The 27243-nt window shown below is 41.6% G+C and overlaps 1 protein-coding gene across 4 annotated transcripts in view; it reads left to right on the forward strand.

Moving 5' to 3' along the window:
- The first annotated feature begins 2628 nt into the window (after positions 1 to 2628).
- phldb2b (pleckstrin homology-like domain, family B, member 2b) overlaps positions 2629 to 27243 on the forward strand; it is a 35170-nt gene continuing 10555 nt past the window's right edge. For 2 of the 4 annotated variants that reach the window (XM_054622858.1, XM_054622861.1), the window contains exons 1-11: positions 7746 to 7902; positions 12924 to 13043; positions 15197 to 15381; positions 15979 to 17223; positions 20780 to 21160; positions 22266 to 22427; positions 22670 to 22807; positions 24039 to 24167; positions 25988 to 26143; positions 26419 to 26529; positions 26680 to 26754. In XM_054622858.1, the coding sequence (XP_054478833.1) occupies positions 12989 to 13043; positions 15197 to 15381; positions 15979 to 17223; positions 20780 to 21160; positions 22266 to 22427; positions 22670 to 22807; positions 24039 to 24167; positions 25988 to 26143; positions 26419 to 26529; positions 26680 to 26754 (2637 nt within the window). In that variant the 5' untranslated portion in view covers positions 7746 to 7902; positions 12924 to 12988. Of the gene's footprint in view, positions 2676 to 2886; positions 3011 to 4630; positions 4730 to 5447; positions 5532 to 7745; positions 7903 to 12923; positions 13044 to 15196; positions 15382 to 15978; positions 17224 to 20779; positions 21161 to 22265; positions 22428 to 22669; positions 22808 to 24038; positions 24168 to 25987; positions 26144 to 26418; positions 26530 to 26679; positions 26755 to 27243 lie in introns of those variants that run through there. The other 2 variants (XM_054622862.1, XM_054622860.1) reach the window with 2 other exon arrangements.

Consider the following 27243-nt stretch of genomic DNA (forward strand, 5'->3'; position numbering starts at 1 on the left):
GGGCAGGTGAGTTTATCAGAGCCTTTTTGCTTAAAAAACAGCAAAAATCGAGAGAATTGCCTTATGTGGCAGAAAATAAGGTTCATGAGAGCGTTGGGCCGTTGCACCAAAAGAGCTGAAAAACGATAAAAAGCTCAATAGAGCTGAGAGGAACAGTCGAGTCTGTGGGTTAGCCACAAGCAATGGCTATCACATTATAGTCATTCACTTTCAATAGTATTGACTAGAGCAGCTTTAAAGGATAGGGAAATAACAGCAAAGGTCTTAACAAGTATTCATCATTATATTGTGTGTTAACATGCTTCTCTACAAACCTCCAAATACCTACACCATCCAGTAATCTCTTAGCTCTCTAATCCAACGGCCAAGATAGCATCGGTTTTTGTGATTGGAGATTGCAGAGACCCCTGAGCTGAAATCTGAAAATCTAGAAGGGGGGTTGACACACCTCACTGCTCTGCTTAGACTGGAGCAAAACAAGGACAAAAGCGTGTCTTGACCTGCCCAGACTGGAGCTCACCTGGTGAAAGAAGAAGGGGAGATGTGGAACAAAAGAAAGACACTGAGGTGAAATGATGGAGTTAAGAATATAACACAAAAGGGGAGAGTCAAGGAGGCAGGAAAGGACATACAGGAAGGAAGTGGGAGGAAAAGATAAAAAAAGAAGAGGGAAATATCAGATGTCATTATACTCAAAACAGTTCCTGTTAAACTTTGAATCTGCATTTAATCCATGTATTTGTCCAGCTGATGTTCTTGCCATCATACACCGTGTGTTTGCTTTGTCTACACCAGGAATGAAAAAGAAAACAGTGGGGCCCCATATCTTTATGCGATAACAAAAAAGGGCTGATGTGGACTTTATCTGTGGTTGTTTGTACGTGTGTGTGCATAGGGGTTACAAGCCCGACTGAATTGCGAAGAATAGCAAGTGTGTGTGTGTTGTGTTTGTGTGTGTGTGTGTTTAAAGGCAATAGGGGTGTCAAAGCAGCAAAAGGAGTGACCTCAGAGAGGAAGTTGCCGCTGAATTAAAGGAAGCGGTATGGAGCTGACTTGGATTTGCGCTTCCTATGCTGGTGATTGGTGGATAGAATGTAAAAGAGAGAACAGTGAACAGACAGAAGGATGGGACATAGAAAGTAGAAATGAAGGAAGGGAGAAAAGAAGAGAAGACAAGAGGGTTGGAGAGTTCGTTTGAAAACAAATAAGATACTAATGGAGAAACCTGTGTGAGGTCGATAATACATATTATCATAGGATTATTACAGGAAAACATTAGGGAGAAGAGGAAGGGAGGCAGGAGATGACAGAAGGTGGAAAAGGAGATGTGGTTGGGGCGGTTTCCCATACGCTGTAATCATCTCTGCTTTGGTGAGAAGAATTTCACTCATCCATCTGGGTGTTTGTGTGTGTATATGTGTGTTTGCGTGCACAAATAGAAGCAAAACTGTTTTCCTTTATTGAATTGTAGGGTACTGCAGGACTTGTCCTTGGCACTGGATCAGAGCGTATTTAATCAAACACACACATTTTTGGAGTGATTTTTCCTGCTCTGTTTTCATTCCTTTTTTATAGTTTGCCATTCTCTTCAGTTTATGCCAGTCTAATCCTGCCCTGCAATTTCCGAGTTCTCTCATGGCTTCCTTCTTATTCTTAGCCATAATAATGTTTATTTTTCTTGGACTCCACTGTAAACTAATACAAACTAAGTGTAGCCATGACACTGAAGTCCCACTAGTGGCCCCCAGAGGCTGAAATATATATTACACCCCAAAATGAAGAAACAAACAATATACTGATGCTTTTGCTATTCCAAGGTTTGTTTAGCACACACTGCCTTTCGGATTATGACATATTTGGAGATTTGACCAGTGTCAAAAGGAAAAGTCTATAGTCTCCAAATGGTCAAACTTCTGGGGAGCATGAATGAACACAGTGTATTTCCTCAACATCTGTTTGTTTGATTGTTTTTCTGAAATTTTTGCCCTACTGTGGCATACAGGTCATGCAACTGATCATTGCTATCATTTGACTTTGATGCTTGTTGTGTGAAACACACACCAGGGAGTAATGGCAGACTGTACCAACAAGTTGTGGGAACTCTGTTTTCATGGAACATTTCTTCCATTTCTCTTAACTGAAAACCAGCCTGTGTGTGTGTGTTTGCATTTTTTCATCTCAAATGTTTTTTTCCCCTTGGAACACTTTCACACGGAGAGTTCCTCTCATGTGGCAGCAGCTGGCTATGCAATGCCCTGTTGTTTTTTATGTGTGTGTGCGTGTGTGTGTGTGTGTGTGTGTGTGTGTGTGTGTGTGTGTGTGTGTGTGTGTGTGTGTGTGTGTGTGTGTGTGTGTGTATTTGAGTGTATCTACGTATGGGCATAACCATTTGTGCAGACGTGTACAACTTTTGTGTACTTGTGTGACCCTGGTGTGTGTAGTGTATACGTATGGATACACATACACTACTTTCATGTATAATGAAATGATGATGGATTAATGGACATTTGAATACAGGAAGATGAAAAACAAGCAGAACATAAAATACTATCATGAATAAATGATAATTATGTGTGGGGTCTGAGCTGATTTCCCCTCCTCTCTCATCCATTCTGCAGGACTCGGAGATGATGTTTCAACCGGAGTCAGATCAAATGTCTCCAGTCGAACCCAAGGTGAGAGAATATATATATACGCAAACACACACAAGCATTTTATGTAATTTACAAGTAAATTCAATAAATAAAAGAAATAGCACTCTGCAGTATGATTTTAAGGTCAAGTTACATTGTGGTGCATGTTTTTCTAGTCTTTGAATGAAGAATATAATCATGCTAAATACACTGTGAGTGAAAATTATCTTTCTAATCTGTCTGATGCTTGTAGTCTCCACCTCTGGACCTGATTGACACAGGGAAGGGGCTGAAGGTCCAGACAGCCACCCCACATCTGGTGAGCCTGGGCAGTGGAAGGCTCAGTGTGGCAATCACCCTGCTGCCACTAAAAGAAGGTAAACACACACACACACGCACACACACACACACACACACACACACACACACACACACACACATACAGAATAGAAACACATACTCCATGGGTTAGGATTATCAGGTCATACAGTAGCCATTCTTCTACCCAATGCCCAGGATTAAAGAGTTGTTTTAGAGTTGACTCAAACTCTACTTCTCCCCTCTTTTTGCCCTCTCCCTGCCCATCCATCGCTTCATTTCCATGGTTACTGGAGAAGTTTGCGTATGTGTGTGTGTGGAGGGCACACTATGATAGGGGAAAGTGATACTATGCTGGGTCACAATAAAGTGAGAACGTGGAGCCAACACTACTTCCTACCACAGGGCTCCCTTAGACTGACAACACGTATTTAAACTAATTACTAAATCCACATCCCTGGTTATTCATTTTTATGTCATTGGGGACAAAAAAGGAACCCACTTATATGTTAGTGTGCAGACTGAACCCACATTTAACCACAAAATTGAGTACAACACTGCGCTAACAGACTGCCATCCAAAGAGCCATAAAACAGAGATGACTCAAACTACATGGTTCCATGACAATGTCTACTATAACAGAGAGAAGGCAGCAATTAAACAAAAAAGACTGAAATCCACACTATTCCTGAGAGAAGTATTCAAATCAGTTCTAGCAAAGCCAAATACACATGATGATTACAGTATTTATAGTTTCTCTATCATCAGCCATCCACAGGTGTCCTCATTCTCCCTCAATTACTCTCCCCCTTCTCTCATGCACAGACACAGACACACACACACACACACACACACACACACACACACACACACACACACACACACACACACACACACACACACACACATAAATCAGCAAGCCACAGGTGCCATAGCTTAATAAATATTCCAGCAAGTTTGCCAAACACATGACAGCGAAGAGATGGAAGCAAAGATAGTTAGATCTACAACATGATATAATGAAAGACAAGCTTGTACAAATTATTATAATTCAATACCTGCAGACAGTAGACGGAAAGCTAATACAAACTAACATTAGATTAAAAGTGTTTAACTTAAGTGAATATCTGTCCTTAGATAACACTCGTGACTTTCACATACACTGTTAGAGTATACATGTCTTGTGCGGATCACAAAGCTCTCATTGTATTCCTAATACAGAGGGACAGACTCTTTTTGTTTCGCCTCCTCAGCCATGAGAGCAGTCCAGTTTAAAAATGTGTTAGATGGAAGTCAGCATTGTGACATTTCATATTTTACGTCATTATGTGTCTTTCGTAACCTCTACAACATTGCCCCAACCTCACATTCTCCCAGCTCGGTGTGCCAATCCATTTCAGTGAGGAATGCCAACAATGTGAACAAGCCATTTTAGGAGAACTGAGGGTTTCTTTTTCTCCAAAATGTGTCTAGTGAAGAAGAATAACAAATTGAAATTGATAATACTAAAGTGCCCCTTTAAAGTGTGGATCACAGACCACCCATGTAATTCAAAAAGACATTTGCATTTGTTTCATTTTTTTATTTACTTATAAAGATGTTGTCTACTAGTAATGAGTTTTATCCAACCTGATCTATATTTTCTATCATTTATATTTGCATATTAATTGATGTTCCAGGGGTGACCCGTATTGGCCGAGAAGATGCTCCAATTCCTCAAGATATCACTATCCAGGGTCCTGGCATCGAGGCGGAGCACTGTCTCATCTTCAATGAAGGTTGATGTCAGTTCACTCAGCACAAAATGAATTCATATAATTGCCAGGCCTCTGAATTAAATGGTTGTCATTTCGGGACGGCAAGTGTTTACTAAGATTTCTACCCGGTCTACAGCTGTACATTGTGTTCACCAATGACTAATTTATTTAACAAAGCTTCTGAATAGAAAATACTGAATCTACTAAAAACAAATCTGCCTAAAAAGTGAGATTACAATTTTTTTAAACATTTTGTCAAACCTGTAAAGAGATAATCTGCTAAATATAGTAAGTAAAACATGCAAGAGCCTTCTGTCTTTTTTAACAAAACTGCAACATAATCTGTTAGAATTACCACATCACACTGGCACAATCTTTAATTTGTTTGAATAATAATAAGGATAGATAAATATAGCATTGAGTGAACTATTAAGCTTTATATCTTTCAATACTTTGTTAGTGTATTGTGTGAATGACAGACAATTATCTTTAAAGAAACAGGGAGAGGCCGAGTGATTGATTGCATTGATGCTTTTTTTTGTTGCTGTGTGATACATCCTATATAATTACTACGCTTAGCATTCAGACCAAAGCCTTGTAGGGAAGATAGAAATAGCAGCACTTTGTGTGTTTGTTATATTTAAGTAATCTGAGTAAGGGATGATGTAGAAACTTCAGTAACTTTAATTAAAACTGAATGTATACTGATCACCTACTTTCTATTCATTACCTGTAACAGGAGGGGTGGTGACCCTTGACCCCTGTGGTCACCTCTGCAGTCTGGATGGAGTACAGGTCACTGTGCCCACACCACTCACACAGGGTAAGACACACACACACACACACACACACACACACACACACACACACACACACACACACACACACACACACACACACACACACACACACACACACACACAGTATAGCTCACACCAATTTCAGAGAGGGCCCATGCACTCAACATCAGGTGTTTCATTTGCTTGCGCAAAACCAGGCAAACGCATGTACATGTTTGATATACTGCCACCTACTGGTCAGTGAAATAGGTGGAGTGAAAGTTGACTCAATTTCATTGAGTGTGCCTTTTTACAGTAATAACTCCTCCGAGTGTGACAGAGAGAAAGAGTGGTTAGTTTGTGGTTTGGTTAACTTGGATTCCTTTCAGTGTGTGTATGAGTAATATGCGCACAGTTAACATTGTGCTGATGTGCATGAACGGCACTATGTACAGTATGTGTGTTTTTTCTGTTTGTGTATTTCACATAAATGTATGGGCCTATGTGTGTGTGTGTGTGTGTGTGTGAGCATTTCTACGTGTTTGTATATGTGTTTTAAATGATGTAGTGGATGTGCATGTACCTCTGGTTTGGTTTAATGCCTTGTGGTTTGGAACAGCTAGCTGCTACAGTGAGTCACAGCTTCCAGCAATGGCAGAGCATACCCTGCACATCAAATTCTGGTATAGGAGACTGCAGAAAACTTGCAGACACACACACACACACAAACAGAGTATCCTCCCAAACTCTAACGCATAACTTTTCTTATCATTCTGTCCACCCCTGCCCATGTGGCTGTGTCTGTTTTTTGTCTCCCAGTATCTTGATCTCTCGTCTGTATGCCCTCTCTCTTCTTCTCTCTTTCCCCAAATTACCTTTTTATGGATTAACTGAGTAGCAGAGCACTCCTTGTTTGACTGTTTTATTCGCACTGGCTTCTCCTTCTCCATGTATCTGTCCTTTCTGTGTACCCCTTTCTCCTTTTCATTGTAGCCTGTGTGGCCTGGCCATTTCAAGTTAAATATTGACAGGCCTATTTATCTTCCCGCTGTGCCTGGCCGATTCAAATATTGACATCATCTCGGTGTGTTTACAAACACGAGGCTACAGGGCTTTGTGAAGTCGCAGGGGTGGAGAGAAGGACTGAAAGAGAAAAAAAGGGTTAAAAAAAGTCAAAAGGGCATGGTTTGGAAAATGATGGAGAGAGAGAGAGAGAGAGAACATATTTCAAGAATATCCTCTGGCCTCAGTTAGTCTAACCACACACACTGACACACACATGCACACTGTGGAGCTGTCTGGAGATGATTAGCTATGTTTAGGAAGTGATCTGTTCTGTATTTGGGACTTCGGAGCTTGACCTGGAATCACATCAGCTTCACTCCTAACTAACTTAAACAGCTGGAAGTCACTTATGTTCATAGAGCATAATAGTAGATTTCCAATGATGACACCAGAAATCATGGTCCGGCATAACAACAGTTACAAACAAGCTGTATAACTACAGGCTTTCTTCTTCTGCAATAAATCGTTGGAGAGACTACCCTTGACTGAGGCTTGGGGAGAATTTAATAGTTTTCTTTTTTTTCTTTCTTGCTTTACTCCCTCCCAGAATCTTCCATTTTTTATGTAGCCAGTCAGTCTGTCTGGCATTCCCCCAAACTGTTCTCCACTGTTGCTTTGGCTCAATTTAAATTAATTAATTGTTAAATAAATTGGTTTGTCATTATAATCGAAGCAAGCCACCAGGTTTCTGCTTCAGTCCAGCTGTTTTGGGGCTGCACTGGTCAAAGGTATGTCAAAGAAAAGAGAGAAAATAATAGGTAGACAAAGAAAAGCTTAGGGGGCGTTCACCAAATACCTCTCTGTCTAATAGTCATTGAACCTACCAAATCTAGATTAGGGCGATGGGGTATTACGCTGATAGTTTAAATATGTTTTTCATCACTTAGAATCCTGTTTTATTCTCTTTTATTTTGCGTTTTGAATCTCTGAACCTTCAACATTGCTCTTGTGTTCCTCGACAGTATTTTAAATAGTTTGCTCTCGTAAATCTTGAACCTCTCACCCCTTTTTCACCGAGAGTTGGTACAGTCCCATACTGAGCCTCCTGGATGGTAAACCAGTGAACTTTGTTACACACGGAGTCAAGACGGCTGAGAAGGCAGCACGCAGGAGAGAGAGAGAGAGAGAGAGAGAGAGAGAGAGAGAGAGAGAGAGAGAGAGAGAGAGAGAGAGAGAGAGAGACAACAACAACAACACAGGCATCTTCAGGAGTCTAGCTAAGCTTTGTTTTACATATTCTAGAACACAAAGTTAATTTGAGCTCTTGTCATTTTAATTCATTCAGCACGTTGAAAGAAAGAAAATAGTTGTTATTGTCGTGAAACCTGCTCACTGGATGGGACTCGCAAGGTAACGGACTTTTATTTTGTTAGTTAACTTCCAACAAAAAAGTAAGATAAGATAAGATAAGATAAGATAATCCTTTATTAGTCCCGCAGCGGGGACATTTGCAGGCTTACAGCAGCATAGAGTTAAAGTGCACACAAGAGACATAGTAAAGAAAGACAAGATAAAAATAAAAAATAAAAAATAAAAATAAAAAAACAAGTATTATAAATAAGCAATAAAAACAGTAGAAAAACAAAATAACTGAAATATAATATTTACAGACAGAAAAAAACTATTTTATTTTATTTAAATCTATTTTATTTTATTTATGTAACACAATCATGTGACATGTAAATGCATTTACTCTACTTCAGTGCACTGCATCTTTTTGAGTTAGGCTTATTTCATACTAAGGCTATAAGCCCTTCTATACAGTCTATGGCTATACCCCCACTATGTTTTCATGAACGGACTAAGGTTGTTCCTATTAGTTTACTGCACTTATCCTATTCGTAGTAGTTTGTAGCACTTATTATATTCGTATTAGTCTGTTGCAATTATTGTTTTCGTAGTAATTTGCCTCTGCACTGTACTTTTGCTCTGGTTTATGCTTTAAGATGCTTGTTTAAGAAAGGAGATGCACTTATGACTTCTGGTGACTAGTAGTTCTCTTGAATACCTATGTTGAATACACTTCCTGTAAGTCGCTTTGGATAAAAGCGTCTGCTAAATGACTGTAATGTAATGTAATGTAATGGTTAGTGTGTTGCAGGCTATCCATCCATCTGTCTGTCTGTCTGGTGAGTGTGTTTGACTTGGGTTTGGCTTATACTCTCCTACGCACAGAGTTATGCAAAGGATGGCTCATTCATATACAAACCAGCAATGCTGACCGCGCTCATGGGTTTTATGAACACAGTGTTTTGAAATATAGCCTCTCGTGCTCTCTGAAAAGGTTAGGCAAGGTTCTGTTATCCCGATCAGTCGATACATTTGTTTATTTGAACCTTGTCGTATGAGCGGAGTTGGCTCATTTTACCGGCCATGCATGGGCTCAACAGCTGATATTATTGATGTTCCTTCCTCCCTTCTGATTGGCTGCAGTAGAAGCCATCACAGATACAAGTTGAGTCCCATCTGTCACCATTGAGCAATGGTAATACTACTACTGCTTTTTGCTTTTTAAAAAAGGGTATAAGACTGTAAAGCCAGCTTCACATGGTGTTGTTTAAGAAGACAATTATTTTCACAACTTTTCACCATCTTTCCGAGGCATTTCATCACGACCTGTTGGTTGGAGCATATTGTCCGCAGCTTTTGAATGATCATAAATGAGCTGGCAAGTTCACAGACTTGGTGTGGTTTGAGTGTATGTGACAAAGAGAAGCAGCCCATGGGGCTGTGAGGGCAGGCTCAGTGGTCAGGATACCTGACACCTGAAAACAAAACCTGCCTCATTGTCATGGATGGTATTGTGTTCACAGGTCTTTCAACTGCCTGCCTTCAGCACATTTTTGGGGGACTTTTATAAAACAAATAGTAACCTATAAACAAGATGAGTAAGAAATAAATGATCTGTTATCAGTTTGCATGGTGTTTGTGTTTACCTTTTCTTTCTGGTAGATTAGAGGTATGTTTATAGATTATATTCTATGGTTGTTGTTGTTCCCTTTGCTTGGGAGAAGTGGGGTGGGTCGATGGATTGATTTCAGATATCTACTGAGCCTGTGGTGAAGAGCTAGATATGTGTGTTTGTGTGTGTGTGTGTGTGTGTGTGTGTGTGTGTGTGTGTGTGTGTGTGTGTGTGTGTGTGTGTGTGTGTGTGTGTGTGTGTGTGTGTGACTGACTGCAGTGTGACTGAGTGTCTAAACTAATCTAGACCGACTCCCCTGAGAAAGACCAGTCTGTTTCTTTTACGATGGTACTGCTGGACCCTTGTGCCCCAGAGAGGGTTCATTTGTGGTTTTGAGGCCAATTATCACTCCTACTGGGACGTAGTGTGTGTGTATGCATCTTTTCATGAATGAGTAAAGTAAGTTTTAAGCTCAGTTCCATTAAGATTTAAGTGACAAAAGCAACACTTTGAAGGCAACCAGTTTTTCAAAAAAATGTATTGAGTGCATTTGGACATTTTCAATGATTACTTTAGATTTTGGTGATTACTTTGCATTTCAAACCACAACCAATTAGCAGGTAGGTAAGGTAAGAGAGTTTCATCCAAGAAGTTGTTTTTACATTGGGTTCTCTGTCATTGGTTTATCTTTCATTCTAACCTAATGGTCTCAATTTGGCATTTCTTCCACTTATGTTAACCAAATAGAGAAACAGCTTTGAGTTTCCCCTTCCATAACACTGTGGTGAGAGTGTAGTTTGGGTCCCTCAGATCTACATGGAAACAAAAATTGGCTCCAGATTTGATACTGCTCCTACATCTGTGCCCTCAAAGACTCTGAGGTCTCCCTTTGTAGATCACAAACTTTAAATTATCCTATAAATGTATGTACAGACTAATTTCCAGTTTTCTTGTTGTTGGAGAGGGTCTGTCCATATGTTTGTGTCGGGGGATGAATGCTTTGTTGTGGGAGGCAAACTCAATTTGCTGGTAAACAAGTGAACGTGTAAATGAGATTAAACGTGTGTGTCTGTGTGTGTGTCTGTGTGTGTGTGTGTGTGTGTGTGTCTGTGTGTGTGTCTGTGTGTGTGTGTGTGTGTGTGTGTGTGTGTCTGTGTGTGTGTGTGTGTGTGTGTGTGTGTGTGTGTGTGTGTGTGTGTGTGTAAAAGGGACTTTGCATGGGTTCATGTGCAACTTATTTAGGACAGCAGACTTAAATTTAGTTTGTGTGCAAGCAGTTAAAATAAGCATTTTTTGATTGAATGTGGCGGATGCTCTGTGTTCCCTTGTAATCTTACCACAGATGGATTTTAGGAGTAAGGGTTAGGAAAAGGTTGGGGTTTTTTTTTTCATACTAATCCAGTTTTCTGTGTCTAAAAAAAAAAGAAGCAAGAAGTGATATAAAAAGGTTGAATCATCAGGGTTTATATATAGATATATGTACAATTATTGAATTTCTAATCCATTCTTTGTTTTTGTTTTTTCAAACGCACACATACTGCTTGTATTTGTTTATGCTGAAGGAGGACGGGATTAGCTAGTTGTTATTTGTTAGCTAAGAAGTACTGAGAGGAAATTAGATAGACGGGAGGAGTGGGGGCTGTGAACAAATCATGGCGACACACTTTATCCTCCACTTTAAAGGTGGAACATGGTGAGGCTATTGAGGTTAGGAAATTAGATTTTTACAAGAGCTGGCAGTGTGTGTGTGTGTGTGTGTGTGTGTGTGTGTGTGTGTGTGTGTGTGTGTGTGTGTGTGTGTGTGTGTGTGTGTGTGTGTGTGTGTGTGTATTCCTGTTTGGTGGCTTCTCTGCTAAATACTGAGAGTTACTGTGAGTCATTAGGCAGACACTGTTAAGAGACATGTCTCCACACACAGATACATGAGCATGCACAACATTTTGAAGAAGACATGCACAAACATTACTCATGTCCAGTAATGAGAAACGCATATCATTAGATCATTCCCACACATGACACGTGTGTGTCTGTTTTTCTCTCATCTTACTTACAAAACACACATCTTTTGTGAAGCCACAGTTTCACAGTTTGCGCCCAGACCTGCAAGACTGTGTTTACATGGGTATGTATTTGAGAAGTTCACAGTCCAGCTGTGTAGACTAAAACATTTCTTACACTGTTTTGTGTGTGTGTGTGTGTGTGTGTGTGTGTGTGTGTGTGTGTGTGTGTGTGTGTGTGTGTGTGTGTGTGTGTGTGTGTGTGTGTGTGTGTGTGTGTGTGTGTGTGTGTGTGTGTTAACGCCACCTCACCACAGCACTCATGTCCCCCCCTGTGTGGAGGAATTACAGCTTTGAAGGCAGCAAAATCTGCTAAGGCAACGTCTAGACAGACATGACCTAGCTAACCTGTAATCGCGAATTTGACCATTAGCACAAGTTTTCAGTGGAGGTGTTTGTGAAACTGGACATAAGACTGAGAGTGAGAAAGAACAAGATGAAAAAGAGATGAGAATGAGAGAAGGGGAAAAGAAAAGTAAAAACAACATTGACATTTTTCCATTCAGTCTTTTTCCATTCGCCCTCTCGCTATCCCCCCTTCTCGCCTCAGTGGCTGTGTCTGACTTCAGGTCCAAGGAATCTGATGTAACTGTAATGGAGCTATTAAGGAGGTGCTTTTTTAGCCTTTTACACACATGCTAACATTGTGGGGGTTTACTGTAATGCTTATCTGAAGCTTCTACCCCCGGGGGTGGAGGGTGAAAGAATGGAGAGAGCAAAGAGAGTGTGTGTGTGTGTGTGAGAAGACAAAAGAGGGGGAACTCTTTGTTTACGAGCCAGTCTTGTGATCTTCTCTCCTCTTTGCTGTCTTTCTACTTTTTCACTTGTCCTGCATCGGATCTTTTGTGTGTGTGTGTGTGTGTGTGTGTGTGTGTGTGTGTGTGTGTATGTGTGTGTGTGTGTGTGTGTGTCGGCTCTCTCCCTTTCCGTTCTGAGGTATTTGGACAGCTGTGGCTGTCTGTGTGTATTACAGAGGTTGTGACCCTGACATCTTGTTTAATACCTGGCCCTCTCCGGCTAATTGATTGCCAGAGCAAACACTGTGGTCCGGAATGGCTGGCTGTGCACGAAAGTGTGCAAGTGTGTTTCTGGCTGTGAATACAAAAAAATAAAAACTGTACTTTCAACTGCCTCTTCATACATACAATAGCTTTTAATGTATTCCTCATATACTGTATGTCACCATGGTCTAGTAAGTTTTGTGCTCCGCAAGAGTCTTTGTTTCGGATGTTTGTGCCACACTTACACAAATGCCATGAATCACATGCTTACAATTAGTTTTTTTGATCCTGGAGTAAGTCTGTACTACTTTCTTTATACTACACTCTGAGTGTAGCGTACTCAACTTCTGTCTCTGTAAATATGAGTTGTATCTCTATTTTTAACTTACGTGTCTGTGTTTTTATCTCCAGGCTATTCCCTGTGTCTGGGTAAGTCTTATTTCTTCCGGTTCAACCATCCAGAGGAGGCGAGCAGAATGAAGAGCATGCTTCCACAAAAGAGCCCTGTGTCAGCTTTAGCCTATAACACAGGTACACACAAACACAAACACACACAGAGGGCGGCTAAACCTCTTCACTGACCCATGACCTGCACTTGATCCCTGTTCTTTCCCTTTGTTTCTCCTCCCTCTTTTTTCTGCCACATCACCATCTCCTCTTCTACCTCCCTTCCTCCTTCCTCACATCACTCATCTATTCCATCTGCTTTTCACCTGTTCTTCCCTTGTAGCTCTTCATCAGCTTATTCTTCTCATGCAACATCTGTCCCCACAAATATATTTGCTCCAATTTCCTGACCAGGATCTCAGGGTGAAGTTACAGGTACACACGACCTAGACAGGTGTGTGTGTGTGTGTGTGTGTGTGTGTGTGTGTGTGTGTGTGTGTGTGTGTGTGTGTGTGTGTGTGTGTGTGTGTGTGTGTGTGTGTGTGTGTGTGTGTGTGTGTGTGTGTGTGTGTGTGTGTGTGTGACATTGGCATGTTAATCTTGAGTGTGTGTGTCAGTCAGACTAAAGGGTAAAGTGGGGGGGGGCAGTTACTTCTTTCAGCCCTCTTACCAGTGTTTCCTAAACATATACTCTCACTGTCACACACATGCTCAAACTTAAATTCAAAGCATATAGGAATGTTATTGTCATCTGGTGCCTCTCCATTTCCATGGTGATACAGCTGGACTCCGCTGTCTCCTTAGTGATTGATCGGGCTTTGAGCAAGGTGTGTGTGTGTGTGCGTGCCGTAATCAGTGGAATCCTTGCTCTTTAAACTCCTAGATATAAGGAATGCACTCCTGTCTCCCCTGCTTCTCTGATGTTTTTGTAGATATGACTTACATCTCTCACACACACACTTTGGAAACTTGTTTTTACAGGCAGCTAAAAAATCTTGACCTTTTATCCTCATGATTGCCAAAACTCACACTCTGCGCATGCACCTAAAGCGAAGGCTCTCACAAAACGAGCTGGGCACTGAGGAGAATAGTCACGATAGAACGGACTTGATGCACGCCAGGCCTCCAGTATAAATCTGACCATGTATGGACACAAACACCCTGCGTGTGTGTGTCTCTAGATCTTATGATGCCTTTCATTTTCTGCCTCATTTCTCTCCACCATTTAGGGTTTGACATTTTCTCACAGAGGAGTAGGCGTAGTAGTTGAATATTCCCAACTGTGCCTAAATTCTTCAACACATATGTACACTCTTAGCATACGTACACATGGGAAGTACACATGTGTGCGTTTCTGTCAGGCGGAACCACAGTTGTGAGTTGTAGGAAAGCTTTTTTGTGTGTGTGTGTGTTTGGGACAGTTAAACAGTGGGTGGTCTGAGCTTGAACATTATAACGGCTCCTTTTCCACATAAAGCCACAGATAAATTAAAAACACTCGGCAGGTTTCTCACGAGCTACTTTCTACTACCCTCTTCCTATTGTTTCACCTGCATTTCTGATGATATCTAAGAAGGTACTTTGGTTTTAAAGTCTGCACAGAAAAGTAGAAATAGTGCTATTAATCTGCAATACTACTACCTTCCTGCAAAATTTCACTGACTCAGTTGAGGTTTGGAAAAAAGACCCCCTCACTGCTGAAGCTGCTTTAAATAAAAGGCTTTAGGAAGGGCGGGGGCCTCTTGAGGGTACTCCAGAATATTTTGTGGTCTTTTTCATTTCACAAAATCCTACTCTAGGGAACAGAAGTGGAGTTAGATTTCAAATGTTTGTCTTGGATCTAATGGATGGTTTTGTGCAAGAGTGTGTGTGTGTGTGTGAGAGAGAGTTGACTCCTATTCTGGAGGAATCGCTGCCAGTTGCAGATTGTTTTTGGTTGGGTTTGTTCTGCAGTCAGCACCCTCCTATGAATAGATTTAGCTTCAGGTACATTATACAGCCTCTCTCTCTCTCTCTCTCTTTCTGTCATCATTTTCCTTCTACTCTCGTCTTGTTTTTCTGTTACTCCCTATTTCTTATCCCAGCCATAGTGCTTTTCTCTTGTTTTGTATTTGTACTCTTGTTTTTCTTTCTCCCTTAACTCAATTTCTCTCCAGCTCCTCTCTGGTTCCCCATTTATATATTTATTTAAATCTCTGTTTCTCATACTCCTGAATGTTCACCTGTACTTGTGTATCTATGCTTCCCCTTATTATTCATTCAATTTATTTTGCATTATATCTCTTTCCCACCTTCAGACTATTTGAAGTTTAGCAGCGACTATAGCCATGCGGTTGTGGGCGGCACCAACAGTGCTCGGGGCATGCGATCAGCCTCCGAGCTCCGGGACTTGATGGACACCCTGCAGCGCAAGAAGATTGCCCTGGAGAACAGCCTGAGAGCCAACGGGAATGCGAACCCCTCCTACTTCAGCGTGACACAGGTCAGACATCATTTAGCTCCACTCCAGGATTTATTATGCCGTCATGCTCCAACAAGGCTTGTTGAGTTTATATGGTGGGACCTGAATGTTTGTCTTGGACTAAACAGGTCTAACCAGGGTTTACTCATTATCTACAAGACCAAACATGGATAACCAGGGCTTTATCCTGGGCTTTACTATACTGTTCAATTGGCAAAACAAGATTCATTCATTACGTTACAGCTAAAGGAAAAGTGGAAGTCTGTTATATACAGTACCAGTCAAAAGTTTGGACACACCTTCTCATTCAATGGCTTTTCTTTATTTTTATTTTTATTCTTTTCTACATTGTAGATTAATATTGAAGACATCCAAACTATGAAGGAACACATTATGGAATTATGTGGTAAACAAACAAATGCTCAACAAACCAGAATATGTTTTATATTTTAGATTCTTCAAAGTAGTTGAATGAGAAGGTGTGTCCAAACTTTTGACTGGTACTGTACATAAGCCTCACCATTATCTTACCACTTGTCATATTTTCTATGCATTAGATCTTTTGATGTGATAAGTGTTTTAAGTTATAATATATATTTTCTCCATTCTGTCTCTTAGTCTCCCCCCACCTCACCTATCACCAGTCCTACCACATCCTCATCAGCATATCAGGACCAGGCAAGGCGGTTCTATGGCTCGGACCGTGCGCCCATGTCTTTGAAGTCTCCTCCCTCTTTTTCCCCTGGACGACGATCCGACCCTTCTTCTTCTCTGTCCTCCCGCACCTCGGCCAATCGCAACCAGGACAACCTCGTCATTAGCGAAAGCCGACGGCTGCACAACCCGGGCTCCTCTTCTTCACTGTCCACATGGAATGGCGGAGGCTCCTCCACCTCTGTTGATGCTAGCAATAGCTTCCTCCTGTCTCTTCCTCCCCCCTCCTCCTCCTCATCCCGCACTCCATCAACAGGAGGTGCAGCCAGCATGCCCTCGAGCCCCCGTCTTGGCCGCCGTAGCTATGGCAACCAAGAGCCAGTGCCCAGCAGTAGAACCAGGAAATACTCAGCTGGCTCACTGAATGGGCTGATGGGAGGAGGGCACAGTCGCTCGCTGCCACGCCTCTGCCCGTCCCAATCTCCCCGTGACAACAACAACGGAGCTATGACCTTGTCAACGCTGCCCCCTCGTCGATCCGATGTTGCTGGCGGTTACAAATATAGCAAAGACCACTACAACAACAGTCAGAATGCCAGCCCTGACCTCAACCACAACTCTAGTAACTCCAGCCAGCTTTCCTCCAACAGGAATCAAATTCAGAACACAAATCATGGAGAAAGTGTTGTGTCCATCTCCCTCTCCTCCCCGAAGAACTTGCCCTCCACAACAGCCACTATCTCTTCCCCACCGACCCCACCTGATGTGACCATCCCATCCAAAACAGGGGGCTCCTCTTCTCCTCGCGTGGCCAAAAAACTCAGCCTGACTTCTACTAGCTCTGTGGGCTCCATAGGCTGCACGAGTTCCAGCCCTCCAGAACTGGAACGGCTGGCAAGCCGTGGAGTCTCCGCAGGAGTGGGCCTGTCTTTCGGGGAGAGGGAGAGGAGAGGGGTAGGCCTAGAGCATACTGGTTCCCCGGGGCTTGGATTTGGAGAGAGGAGGTCTTCATTTGGAAAGGCAGGGCTGGAACCTGGGATGGGGCTGGGTGAGAGGAGGCAGTCGTTTGGAAAGGCAGGAGTGACCCCACCAGGAGGTTTCAGGGAAAGAAGGGGGAGTATCAGCTCACTGAGCGGGAAGGAGGAACTGACCGACTACCACCAGCACCAAAAAGAGGAGAGGCTCCGTGAGCAGGAGGTGGAAAGACTGGTGAGTCTCATGTTGTCATTGAGAGCAGATGACACTGTCTAGATATGTGGCTATAACCTTTTATACAGACCGTGTCTGGCATAATGTGTAAATTTGCTAACAGACTTACAGAGCTTTGACAGGTGAACAGTTTGTTGCACTTGCGGACACTGAAAGAAGATGGGGATATCAAGTTTAAATTTGCAGTGTAAGGTTGCTATTTTTTTTGCATACAACATGCAATCAAACAAATGGAACGAGGAAAATGCATGCCTTTACACCAAACTCCTCCTTGTCCGCTCTAACATACTCTCCCAGGGAGCTTAACACACACATACACACACACACACACGCACACACACCGTGAGCGTGAGGTTCACCACTCCACAGATGCCTCTGGCAGTTAGCCCACACTAACAGGACTATTCTTAACCTCGTGCTTGGGTCGGTCGGACCACTGAAGAGCCACAGAGCACATCAGTCAGATGTTGGTTAGAGAAACCAAGAAGATTAGAGAGCAGAGTTGTAGTGCAGCAGGTGGATAAATACACAGATGCTCAACATATAATGACAACCAATGTCATATCCCACTATCATTCCCTCCTTAAATGTCTTTCTCTTTCACATGGCCATATTCTGCTAAGTGATCTGGTGTCCATTAAGCTGTAAGAAATAGTTTTCTGGATGCTGTACAAACCAAACTGTGTTGCACAAGCTTCTCAGTGGCTTTAACCTACCCAAATTTGCAACATAGAACATTAAACCCAGCAGCGCTGTTTGTGCCCCAGTGTAATGGATAGCAGCCTCCTGTTAGGCATGTTAAATGATGCATTCAAACTTTCTTAATCAAGAGTGGTATGAGTTTCTATATTTTAGTGTCACAATTATTGTTATTTAAAAGTTACTAGAAGGGACTTTCATTTTGTGTCGATTTTGGCGGTCCCTGTGGACAAAAGTGGTAGTGTTTCTGAGCACCAGAGAACCTTTTAGAAAAGATCTTATTTTGCCACAGCAGGGGTTTTACAGTCTGCTCCACTCAGTCCTGGTTCTGGTTCACCATTGGCTCTCTTCCCTCCAGCAGGCCCGATGACGAGTATGCTGAATAACTTTATAGAAATTAGCCAATACAGAGGGAACAGTATTAATCTGAGACGGTTTCATAATCAGTTAAAAGTTCCTCACTGTAACTTTAATATATGTTTTGAATAATATAACTGAATAATTGATAATAAAACAATGCACTTTTTTGCAGTTTTCATCAGAATTGCTAGTAGGCATTGAAAGAAAGCCAATAGCAGTATCTCTTGAGTTCAATGCTGAGCTCAGGAAAGCCTGCTCTTAATCGTGTCTGCCCTCTAGTGGTAGAACAGGAAACCTGCGTTCTTTCCATTATGATATGTCATTAGGTTGCGTGCATAAATGGCTGGTGAGAAATGTGGTTAGGTTTAGGTAAGATTAGATTATAATATTCCATCAGCCCTTATTTACAAGTTGGCATTTAACAAAGTGGCTTTTCTTGTCAGTGTAAAAGGTTTGGAATTGACAGAATTAATAAGTGCAGAACTGTAATGGATGCTTCTAATAAGAGAGCACTGGTAGGTGACCATGAGGAATAAACGAAGAATGGGAAAAGGAGAAAGCGAGATTAAGGGCTATGCTGAGATAACTGTCTTATTTTTCTTTAATCTTTAATTCCAGAAAATTTAAATTCCAGCTCAGAAAACTTAAATTCCAGCATTCCTCTTTTTGTCCACTATGTGTCAGGCCAAAGCACCAGCTATTATTTACCCACTTGTTTCCACTTGTTCTATTTCCTCACACTCTCTCTCCATCTTTTTCTCTACACTGCTCTTTCAGTCTGTCTTCCTCTCCTGCTCTTTGTCTCCCTCTCCATCTGTCTCTCTAGTTGACAGCTGATTACAATAAGGGCTTCACAGAGGCTTGAGTCCATTAGTATAGAACAAGGTGACAAACTGACACAGGCTTGTTTTGCCTCAGCTCCTGGTTCACATTATACACTATATATGGGGTGTGTATGTTTGTTTGTTTGTATCCACTCACACACACACACACACACACACACACACACACACACACACACACACACACACACACACACACACACACACACACACGTATAAACAAAAGATTATTCCACTGGTAAACAATTTGTACTGTGATCACTTATTCATATTATTCATATTTCTATTGTTAAGAGTAAATTACTTTTTATATATTTAATTTCTAAAATAATGGGATAAATGATAAGCAGTATAATGTATGTGTAGAGTGTATGTTTTTTTTTCTAAATAGGATGTCTCTCTTCAAGCCTTCTAATCAGACTGACTGTCTCAATAGAGAAAATGGTCCAAGCTTCACCTGGTTCAGATTCCTTCCTAGAGCACATTTCCCTAGAACCTAGAAAGTGTTCTGTTTCCTCCGTGCCAGTACACACAGACACATTCCTGTGTTTGGAGTCATGGCCTGTTCTCGTGCATACTTCCGTTCATAGTTGACAGCTGTCCACCTTCTCATTAGCCTTCTCTCTCTCTCTCTCTCTCTATATCGCTCACTCACACATGCAAACACATTCACACACCTCTGTCTCTTCTCTTTCCGGCTCTAGTATTACTTCCACAGGCTTGCTGTGTTGGTTTATATTTCTCACTCAAGAGAAGCTACTGCTGAACCTATGAGGGTATATTTTGACTCTCTGCAGCCTCCGTAGCTCCCCATATAGCTGTGGTCGGGCAGACAGAACTGTTGAAAAGGGATCTCTTGCTCCAGAGATTCACATTGAGAGGAAATATTCTTTCTAGACTGTACAAATTATATACTAAAGTAGAGCATGTAAATTACAAACGAAACAGGATGGTTCTGAGTGTATTTTGGACTTCACAGGGACTTTTTAATTGAAGCAAAACACTTCTGCGATGCTTCCACAGGTAAACTGTTTTTTACGATGGAAAGAAATAATACCAGCTGAGCTGTTGTGACTTCTCTATAGTTTGGAACATAACAGAACGTTCAATTTGTGCTTTTTCTTTTAACCAATTTGCAAACACACTTGCATGTTTATGAAGAGTTACAATGTCAGAATCTATATAACAAGGTGTTGTTTACTGGCATTGAGTTAACATCTGACTAATAGACATGTAACTTAAATTTAGTTATGATCTGAAATAATGTATGCTCTACTTTGATATATCTCACCTCGTAATCAAGCACCCATTAGGGCTTAATATAAAATGTGTTTGTTTTTTTTAAAGCACCACAAAACTTTGTTTCTAAGATGCGGTCGATTTATTAAAAAATAAATAAATAAATGGTGGGGGCCTTTTGGGTTTGTTACTGAAGTTAGCTGACATGAAGGTTTACCCCTTTTTGAAGTAAAATTATCATAACCTGAAAAAAATAAAATAACCACACACCTTAAATTCAGGCCTATAAACTTATAACTACACTTTTTTGAATAACCTGCCCTAGACAACATCATACAGAACAAGTGTAATGCTTTGCTAAATTTACACGTACTGTAACTAACACGTCTGTGTGTGTGTATGTGTGCTCATCTCAGGAGCGACAGCGGCTAGAGACCATCTTGTCTCTTTGTACGGAGCTGGGCCGGTCTGCGAGGGATGAAGGAGGCACAGCTACAAGTCCCACTTCAGCTGTGGCGGATCTCCAGAAGATCAACCAGGAGCTTGAGAAGCTTCAACTGAACGACGACGACGATGACGACACGCCATCGGTCTTTTCAGACTCTTCAGCTGTTAATGGAACGACGGGGAATGGACACATGGCCTCCCCTGGTTCAGAGAATGGTTACTATGATGATGATCTACCGGTACGACGGAGGCGCAGCAGCGGTCACCGAGACAACAGGGCCGAATCCCCCTCTGTCAGTCTGCGAAGCTTCGCCCCCTCACCTTCTCCACGTGCACACAGGACCAATGAGGTACAAGTGATTTGTTTATACACATTTACATGCTCTCATACAAATATAACAACAGGTTTATTATTTTCAGACTCCATTACCTTGACTTTTTAAAAAGCACAGAGATGTATTCAGTGCCCTCTTGATTTTAGTAAGAATTTGAAGTCTAGAGCAGAGCACTCGCCACCTACCTTCAACAATGAGACTTTCAAACAAGGTAATCTAACCTTATGACCCTCCTCCTGTCCTTGGCTGAACATGGGTTGTATGCTGGACAGCACTGGCAAACAGGCATTTTTTAGGGGTTAGGAATGTAATTTAATGTCATTGGTGATTTAAATAATTTAACAGACAACCTGACTCATCAATAGGTTAAGTGTGTAGGCAGTGACGTTGCCGATAGAAACCAACTGACAAAAAAATGCAAAGGGCCCTATCTAGAGCCAGAGTTTGGTTTGTCCATTCTGGGCCACTGAAGAAACACAGGCCCTTTCGGCGTTTCTTTTTGTCAAGTTTTTCAGAAAACTACTTCTTAATATTGTATTCCATTTCTGCCAATAGCTCCCCCTGTATGCTGCACAGTGTAAATAAAAAAGAGAGTGGGAGTGCACAAGTTGGTGAATACGATTTTTATATAGTTGCTCGGTGTCATTCTGTGGTTAAGCAGTAAAGCATATGGATTTACAGTTGGAGACTCTATCAATATACACATCCTTCACTTACACAGATGGGAGATATTTACAGACCATTTATTAGATTAGAGCAGGCTAAGTGCTACAATGTAGAATTGACAGCTGGTGTTTGTATGTGTGGGTGTATGTGTGATTGTGTCTTCCCACAGTTTTTTGCTTCACAAGAACAGACATTTTCAGGGCCCAAAGGAGGTACTGCTCCGCCACGGCAAACCAGTGTTCAGTACTCAAAATGCAAACATTATAAAGCTTTAATATAAGATATAGATTATTTCTGTCTTGAAGTTACAAATACTGTTGGTACCCCTATTTCCACTTGATGTCAACACATTATTTAATTGGTGGTGTCAGCGATCATTATTACAACCAATTACCATGAAACCCCAACATTGGCTCTCATCAAGTTTTTAATCTGTTTATGATGTTGTTACCAGGCTCTAGATGATGCAGCTCGTCGCCGCGGACAGGAACTGAGGCCTTCAGAGGAGGAAGTGAGGCGTGTGGAAGAGGAGAGGATCCAGGTGCTGAACAACACGGAGGAGCTGGAGCAAAAGATCAAAGAGCTGGACAACCAAATCGATGAATCTGCCCAAGAGGTAAAGAGAAGACAGAGTGAAGGGTGATGGCAATCTGGGTAGACATCCTCAGCAGCAACATCTTAACAATTCATGGCTTAATAATAAGTCTAAAAGTCCTTTTTTTATTTTCAAATGAGTAACACATAATCAGTAACATGTTCACACATTATTAGGTAGTGTTACATACAGGTTTTAATAAAAGTAAGGATTAACCCAATGTCACTACAAATGGCTTACTTACTGGTGTGTATTTATCCAAGGTGGAGCTGGAGCGAGCTCTGGTGGAGGCTGAGCAGGAGTCGGAGGTAGCTGCTCTCCAGCAGGAGAAAGAAGCTCTGGAATCACTTCACAACAAGATTGCTGACCTCGAGACCAAGTCCCAGCAGGAAAAAGAAAAGGTATTTAACAGGCTATTCTTAATTGTAAAACAATAAGAGACACGATTCACAATGGCTGACACAGAGACCAAGTGAAGAGAGCATTAATCAACAGACTAGGCGTTTGATGAGGCATCTTCTGCAAATTGTTTGTATTTCTTTGCTGAAGGGCTGGAAAGTGATATTTTTGTATTATTGTGCCAAGGGGAGAAACATAAGTTTTGTACACACAGCGTGGTTTGGAACAAGCAACATTTCCCTTCCTATGATGTTTGTCTGCGTTTGGTTATGAAAAATACACCCACTACTCTGAGACTCTCATACATTTAGGGGTCATGTGTCCAACTGGTAGGCGTTAATCCCTATCATGCTGTCTCCGGTCCAAATATATATCATGCTAATACTGCCCAGGGTATAGCTGTCACCCAGTGATCCTGTCTTACACACACTCCTGCGGGACGACCGTGGGTGTGGGTGGGCGTATGTGTGTGTGTGTGTGTGTGTGTGTGTGTCTTTTTGTCTGTGTGTGTGTGTGTCTTTTTTTTTTTTTTTTACCAGTATATGGTATCATTGACAGGGTGGGGAGTGTAAGTGCATAAAGATAGAGTTTGTTGTCTATATGTCGGTGTTCTGAGTACATGCTTCGGTTTAGCATACAGATGTTCTCCTCTGTTAGATTGAGTCCTGGCCTGATTGGCAAATTTCCTCGGACCCCACAGCTGGTTAATACTTTATATGAAAAAAAAACAAAATGATCAGATACATGAGTGTTGAAGGGCAGGTTAAGTTGAGTGCTTGTACAGATTTTGGGGCGTGTGTATATGTTGTGTTATTTATAGAGAGGACTGTTAATCTACTGAGCCATTCCTTCTCATTCATTCCATCAATCCTTTCCATTCAAACAAAGGCAGGAGAAAGAGATCATGACACCATTCATGTTACCTTCATTTCTACTCAATACCTCCCCAGTTCTCCATCTCTTTGGTAGATGATTTTTTTTCTCCAGCTTTCCCTCCCCTCCCTCCCTCTAGGCTAACCTTGCTGACCTGGTCGCCGTAGTGACTAACCGTGGCTCCCCAGTCCCACTAACGCTGCCATCCTCTCTCTGTCCTGTGTGCGTGTGCGTGTGCGTGCGCGTGTGCATATGTGTCTCTGTTTCTTCGTTTGTTTGTACGCATAAACAAATGTGTACTTGTGTGTTGGTGCGGGCGTGTATGTGCGTCTATGTGTCATGTACATGTGTGTATGCCAGGCGTGCGAGTTGCTACAGGCAGAAAGGGGCAGAGTAGAGAGGTTGGCTCAGATTGTGTGTGAGCAGCGCTCCCAGCTGGACAGCTGCCCTGAGGCAACCAAGGAGCCCCTGCAGGAGCAGCTGGCCAGGGTCAGTACAAAACACACACACATACACACACACCTAACAAGGCAAAGGCAAATGTATGTATGCATATGCATATTGACACTCACAACATACAGTATCTGTAGACAGGTGTTCACATGAACATATTCTAGAAAGAGACACGTGATGCTCCCGTACTTGAACTTGGATGTGAATAAGCACACTTTTTCTTTCCCGAGCCAACTTGCTCTCCAACCCACGGCCACCTTTGATCTTTACCTGCTGCATGTGCTTGTTCTTGTTCGCTTCTCACGATCTAACTCTTCAGGTTTCTATGTCTACACATCTCCTCATTTCACCAGAAGAGTTGATCCTGTTAGTGTATATACTATCTCAACAGCTTTAAGATCTGTTTGGCTATTATAGAAATACACTTACATTTGGGCATACGGTCTAAGGCTTCACCCTTTAGTGTTTGACGCATAACAAAATCCATCCAAGGCTGCATAATTCATTTAATATTGATCCAGATTACAATTTGGCTTTCCGCAATTAAATGTACATAATCAATTGCCGTATGGGTGTTTTTTAAATGTGCTCATATAAACTCATATCAAATCAAGTGCTTTCTAGACAGCCATCCACCAGGGGGGGCAATGCAATGTTTTTATATATAGCTTCACAATTGGGGATCCAACATGACGCTGTGCGCGCAACCCTACAGCTGCAGCCTTGACTGTTGCAGCTTCAGTTCAGAGTAGAAGAGTGATGATTTAGTATAGTATATTACTTGTTTTGTCTTTCAGAGAGCTGATGAGCAAAATATAGATGCACTTAATTCAGGCAAAGACCTGACTTCCTTTAAGTTATATTTAAATGCAAAAAAATATGCAATTAGTAGAATAGTAGTACAACACGTAAGTGAAAGCAGTGCTCTGTTTATTTAAATGTGAAAGAGCAAAATAAATATTTTGTACCAAAAATCATGATCTCAATATTGATAAAAAATAACTTTGATTATCATTTTGGCCATAGTTGTGCAGACCTACATCCACCCATCCTTCATTCATCCATCCCAGCTCTTATTGGGTGAGAGGCAGGGTTCACCCTTCACAGGCTTCCAGTCAATCACATTGCTGACACATGGAGACAGACAAAAAGATCATGCTCACATTCACACTGACGGGCATTTTACAGTTCCCACTCTACCTGACTAGATCAGTTTACTCGGGGGGGCTGCAGTTTCCTCCCACATGTTGTGTTAAAAGATTTCTTGAAGACACAATCCTTTGAAATCATCTGTATTTTTGTAGGAATGCTTACTGTACGTAACACGATGCATGTTTACTCAGACAACGGTTATGCTTTGGATTACTCTGCATGACTGTTTAGTGTTGATGGGATCTGTGTCTGGTTTGCTTTTGTCTGTGTCAGTTTATTGTTGCGAGAGTAAGTGCTTTCTGATTCATGAATGCCTGCATATTTCTGTTTGTATCAAAGCAGTTTCATCTTACACAGTTTTTATAGTTAATATGATTCACATGTCACTCATACAGGGAATTCCTGATTCTCATCACTAAAACTTTCAAATGTCAAAATTAGCACAAGGGTTTCAGGTTTTTACATGTTGTCGATGTATTGCATGCATTTAACTGCCATGCATCCCTTGTGAATGTGTGAGTAAAAGTGATTTGGTCTTGTGTACTGGTATCCTTTTGTTAACCTGCGTCTCGCATGTTTTATCAAGTGTTTGTGCTATAAAGCAATATCTAGTTAAGTCTGTCCTGTACACATGTTTTCCTTTGTCTTGCCTTTGTCTGTTTACCTGTGCATTATTTTATTTCTTGTGTGTGTTTGTGTGTCAGGACTGCGAGGTGCTCGATGCAGAGTCGAAGCGTTTTGAGGACCTGGAGTTTCAACAACTGGAGAGAGAGAGCAGGCAGGACGACGAGAAAGAGACCCATACGCAGCAACATCTCCGCGACATAGCAAACTACCAGCGGAGCAGTGTCACTCGCAAGGTAACAGCTGTCTGTGTATAATGTTATGATTTGATTTGAAAATCCATGGGTTCAAATACATTAAAAAAATAAACATTTTAACTGACGTGTAGCCTTTTTCAAATTTTCTAAGTTGTATCTAAGATTTGATCTACTACTCAAGTTGAATCTCTGACTGAACTGGTTTGAAAAGCATATAAACTTCTTTCATTTTGTAGCTTTGGCTCTTGTGTTAGTGTAATGCTTTAAAAGTGAGATAAAAACAAGTAACAAGCAGGTTTCGTTTTTTCTTTCAGGAACGACTGTTAACTCTGAAGAAGCAGGCAACGCAGATTACCCAGCAGGCTCAGCGTGAGAAGGAGAGCTTCTTGAAGGAGAGGATCACCCTTGAAGCAATGCTGCAAAGGGTACAAAGATATCTATCTTTGCATGTGTATGCGTGTGGCCCTCCTTCTGGCCTCTGTGTATGAATGAGAAGCAAAAGCAATCAAGAAGAGGTTAATTTTGTTTTTAACATTTTTTTTTCATTTCCTTTGTTTCCTTGTTCTGTCTATTAGGAGAAAGAAAACCTCAACATGCTGGAAAGGAAATATGCTGACCTCACTGGTGGCAGAGGATTGACTCTAAGGGAGGTAAGATTGATAGATAGCCGTCAGACAAGAAATTTGACACTTTCCTCCTTTTTGAACTCTCAACTTTTTAGGTGGGCAGGACTTCCATCATTTTTTAATCGTTGGGATTTCCTTCTCTGCTAGGATATAGCCTCTCTGGCTAAAGTGTGTCAGTCTTTGAGTGATGCCTACCGTGACACCACCTCTGTCGCAATTTCTCCTCCTCTGCTAAACCCGTGCTCCCTCGCTTCCCTCCTCTCCGCTACTTCTCTCAAGAATGCGGAGGTACTTTTGTCTTGTTTCATTAATATTTTCCTTTCTCTTATCCTCTCTGTCTAGATCAGTCAGTTTTAATCAATCGCATCCTTCCTTCCTATCCTTTGGTCCTTTATTCAGTTTCTTGGTGTAACAGCCAGTCCCTTCAATGTAGGGAGGAAAGAGGTTACAGGAAATTGAGCAGAGACTTATTTCATTAATTCTATGCATTTCTTATACACACATGTATTAATA

The sequence above is a fragment of the Anoplopoma fimbria genome, chromosome 21 (genome assembly GCF_027596085.1).
Source record: "Anoplopoma fimbria isolate UVic2021 breed Golden Eagle Sablefish chromosome 21, Afim_UVic_2022, whole genome shotgun sequence".
In the NCBI taxonomy this organism is placed as follows: domain Eukaryota; kingdom Metazoa; phylum Chordata; class Actinopteri; order Perciformes; family Anoplopomatidae; genus Anoplopoma; species Anoplopoma fimbria.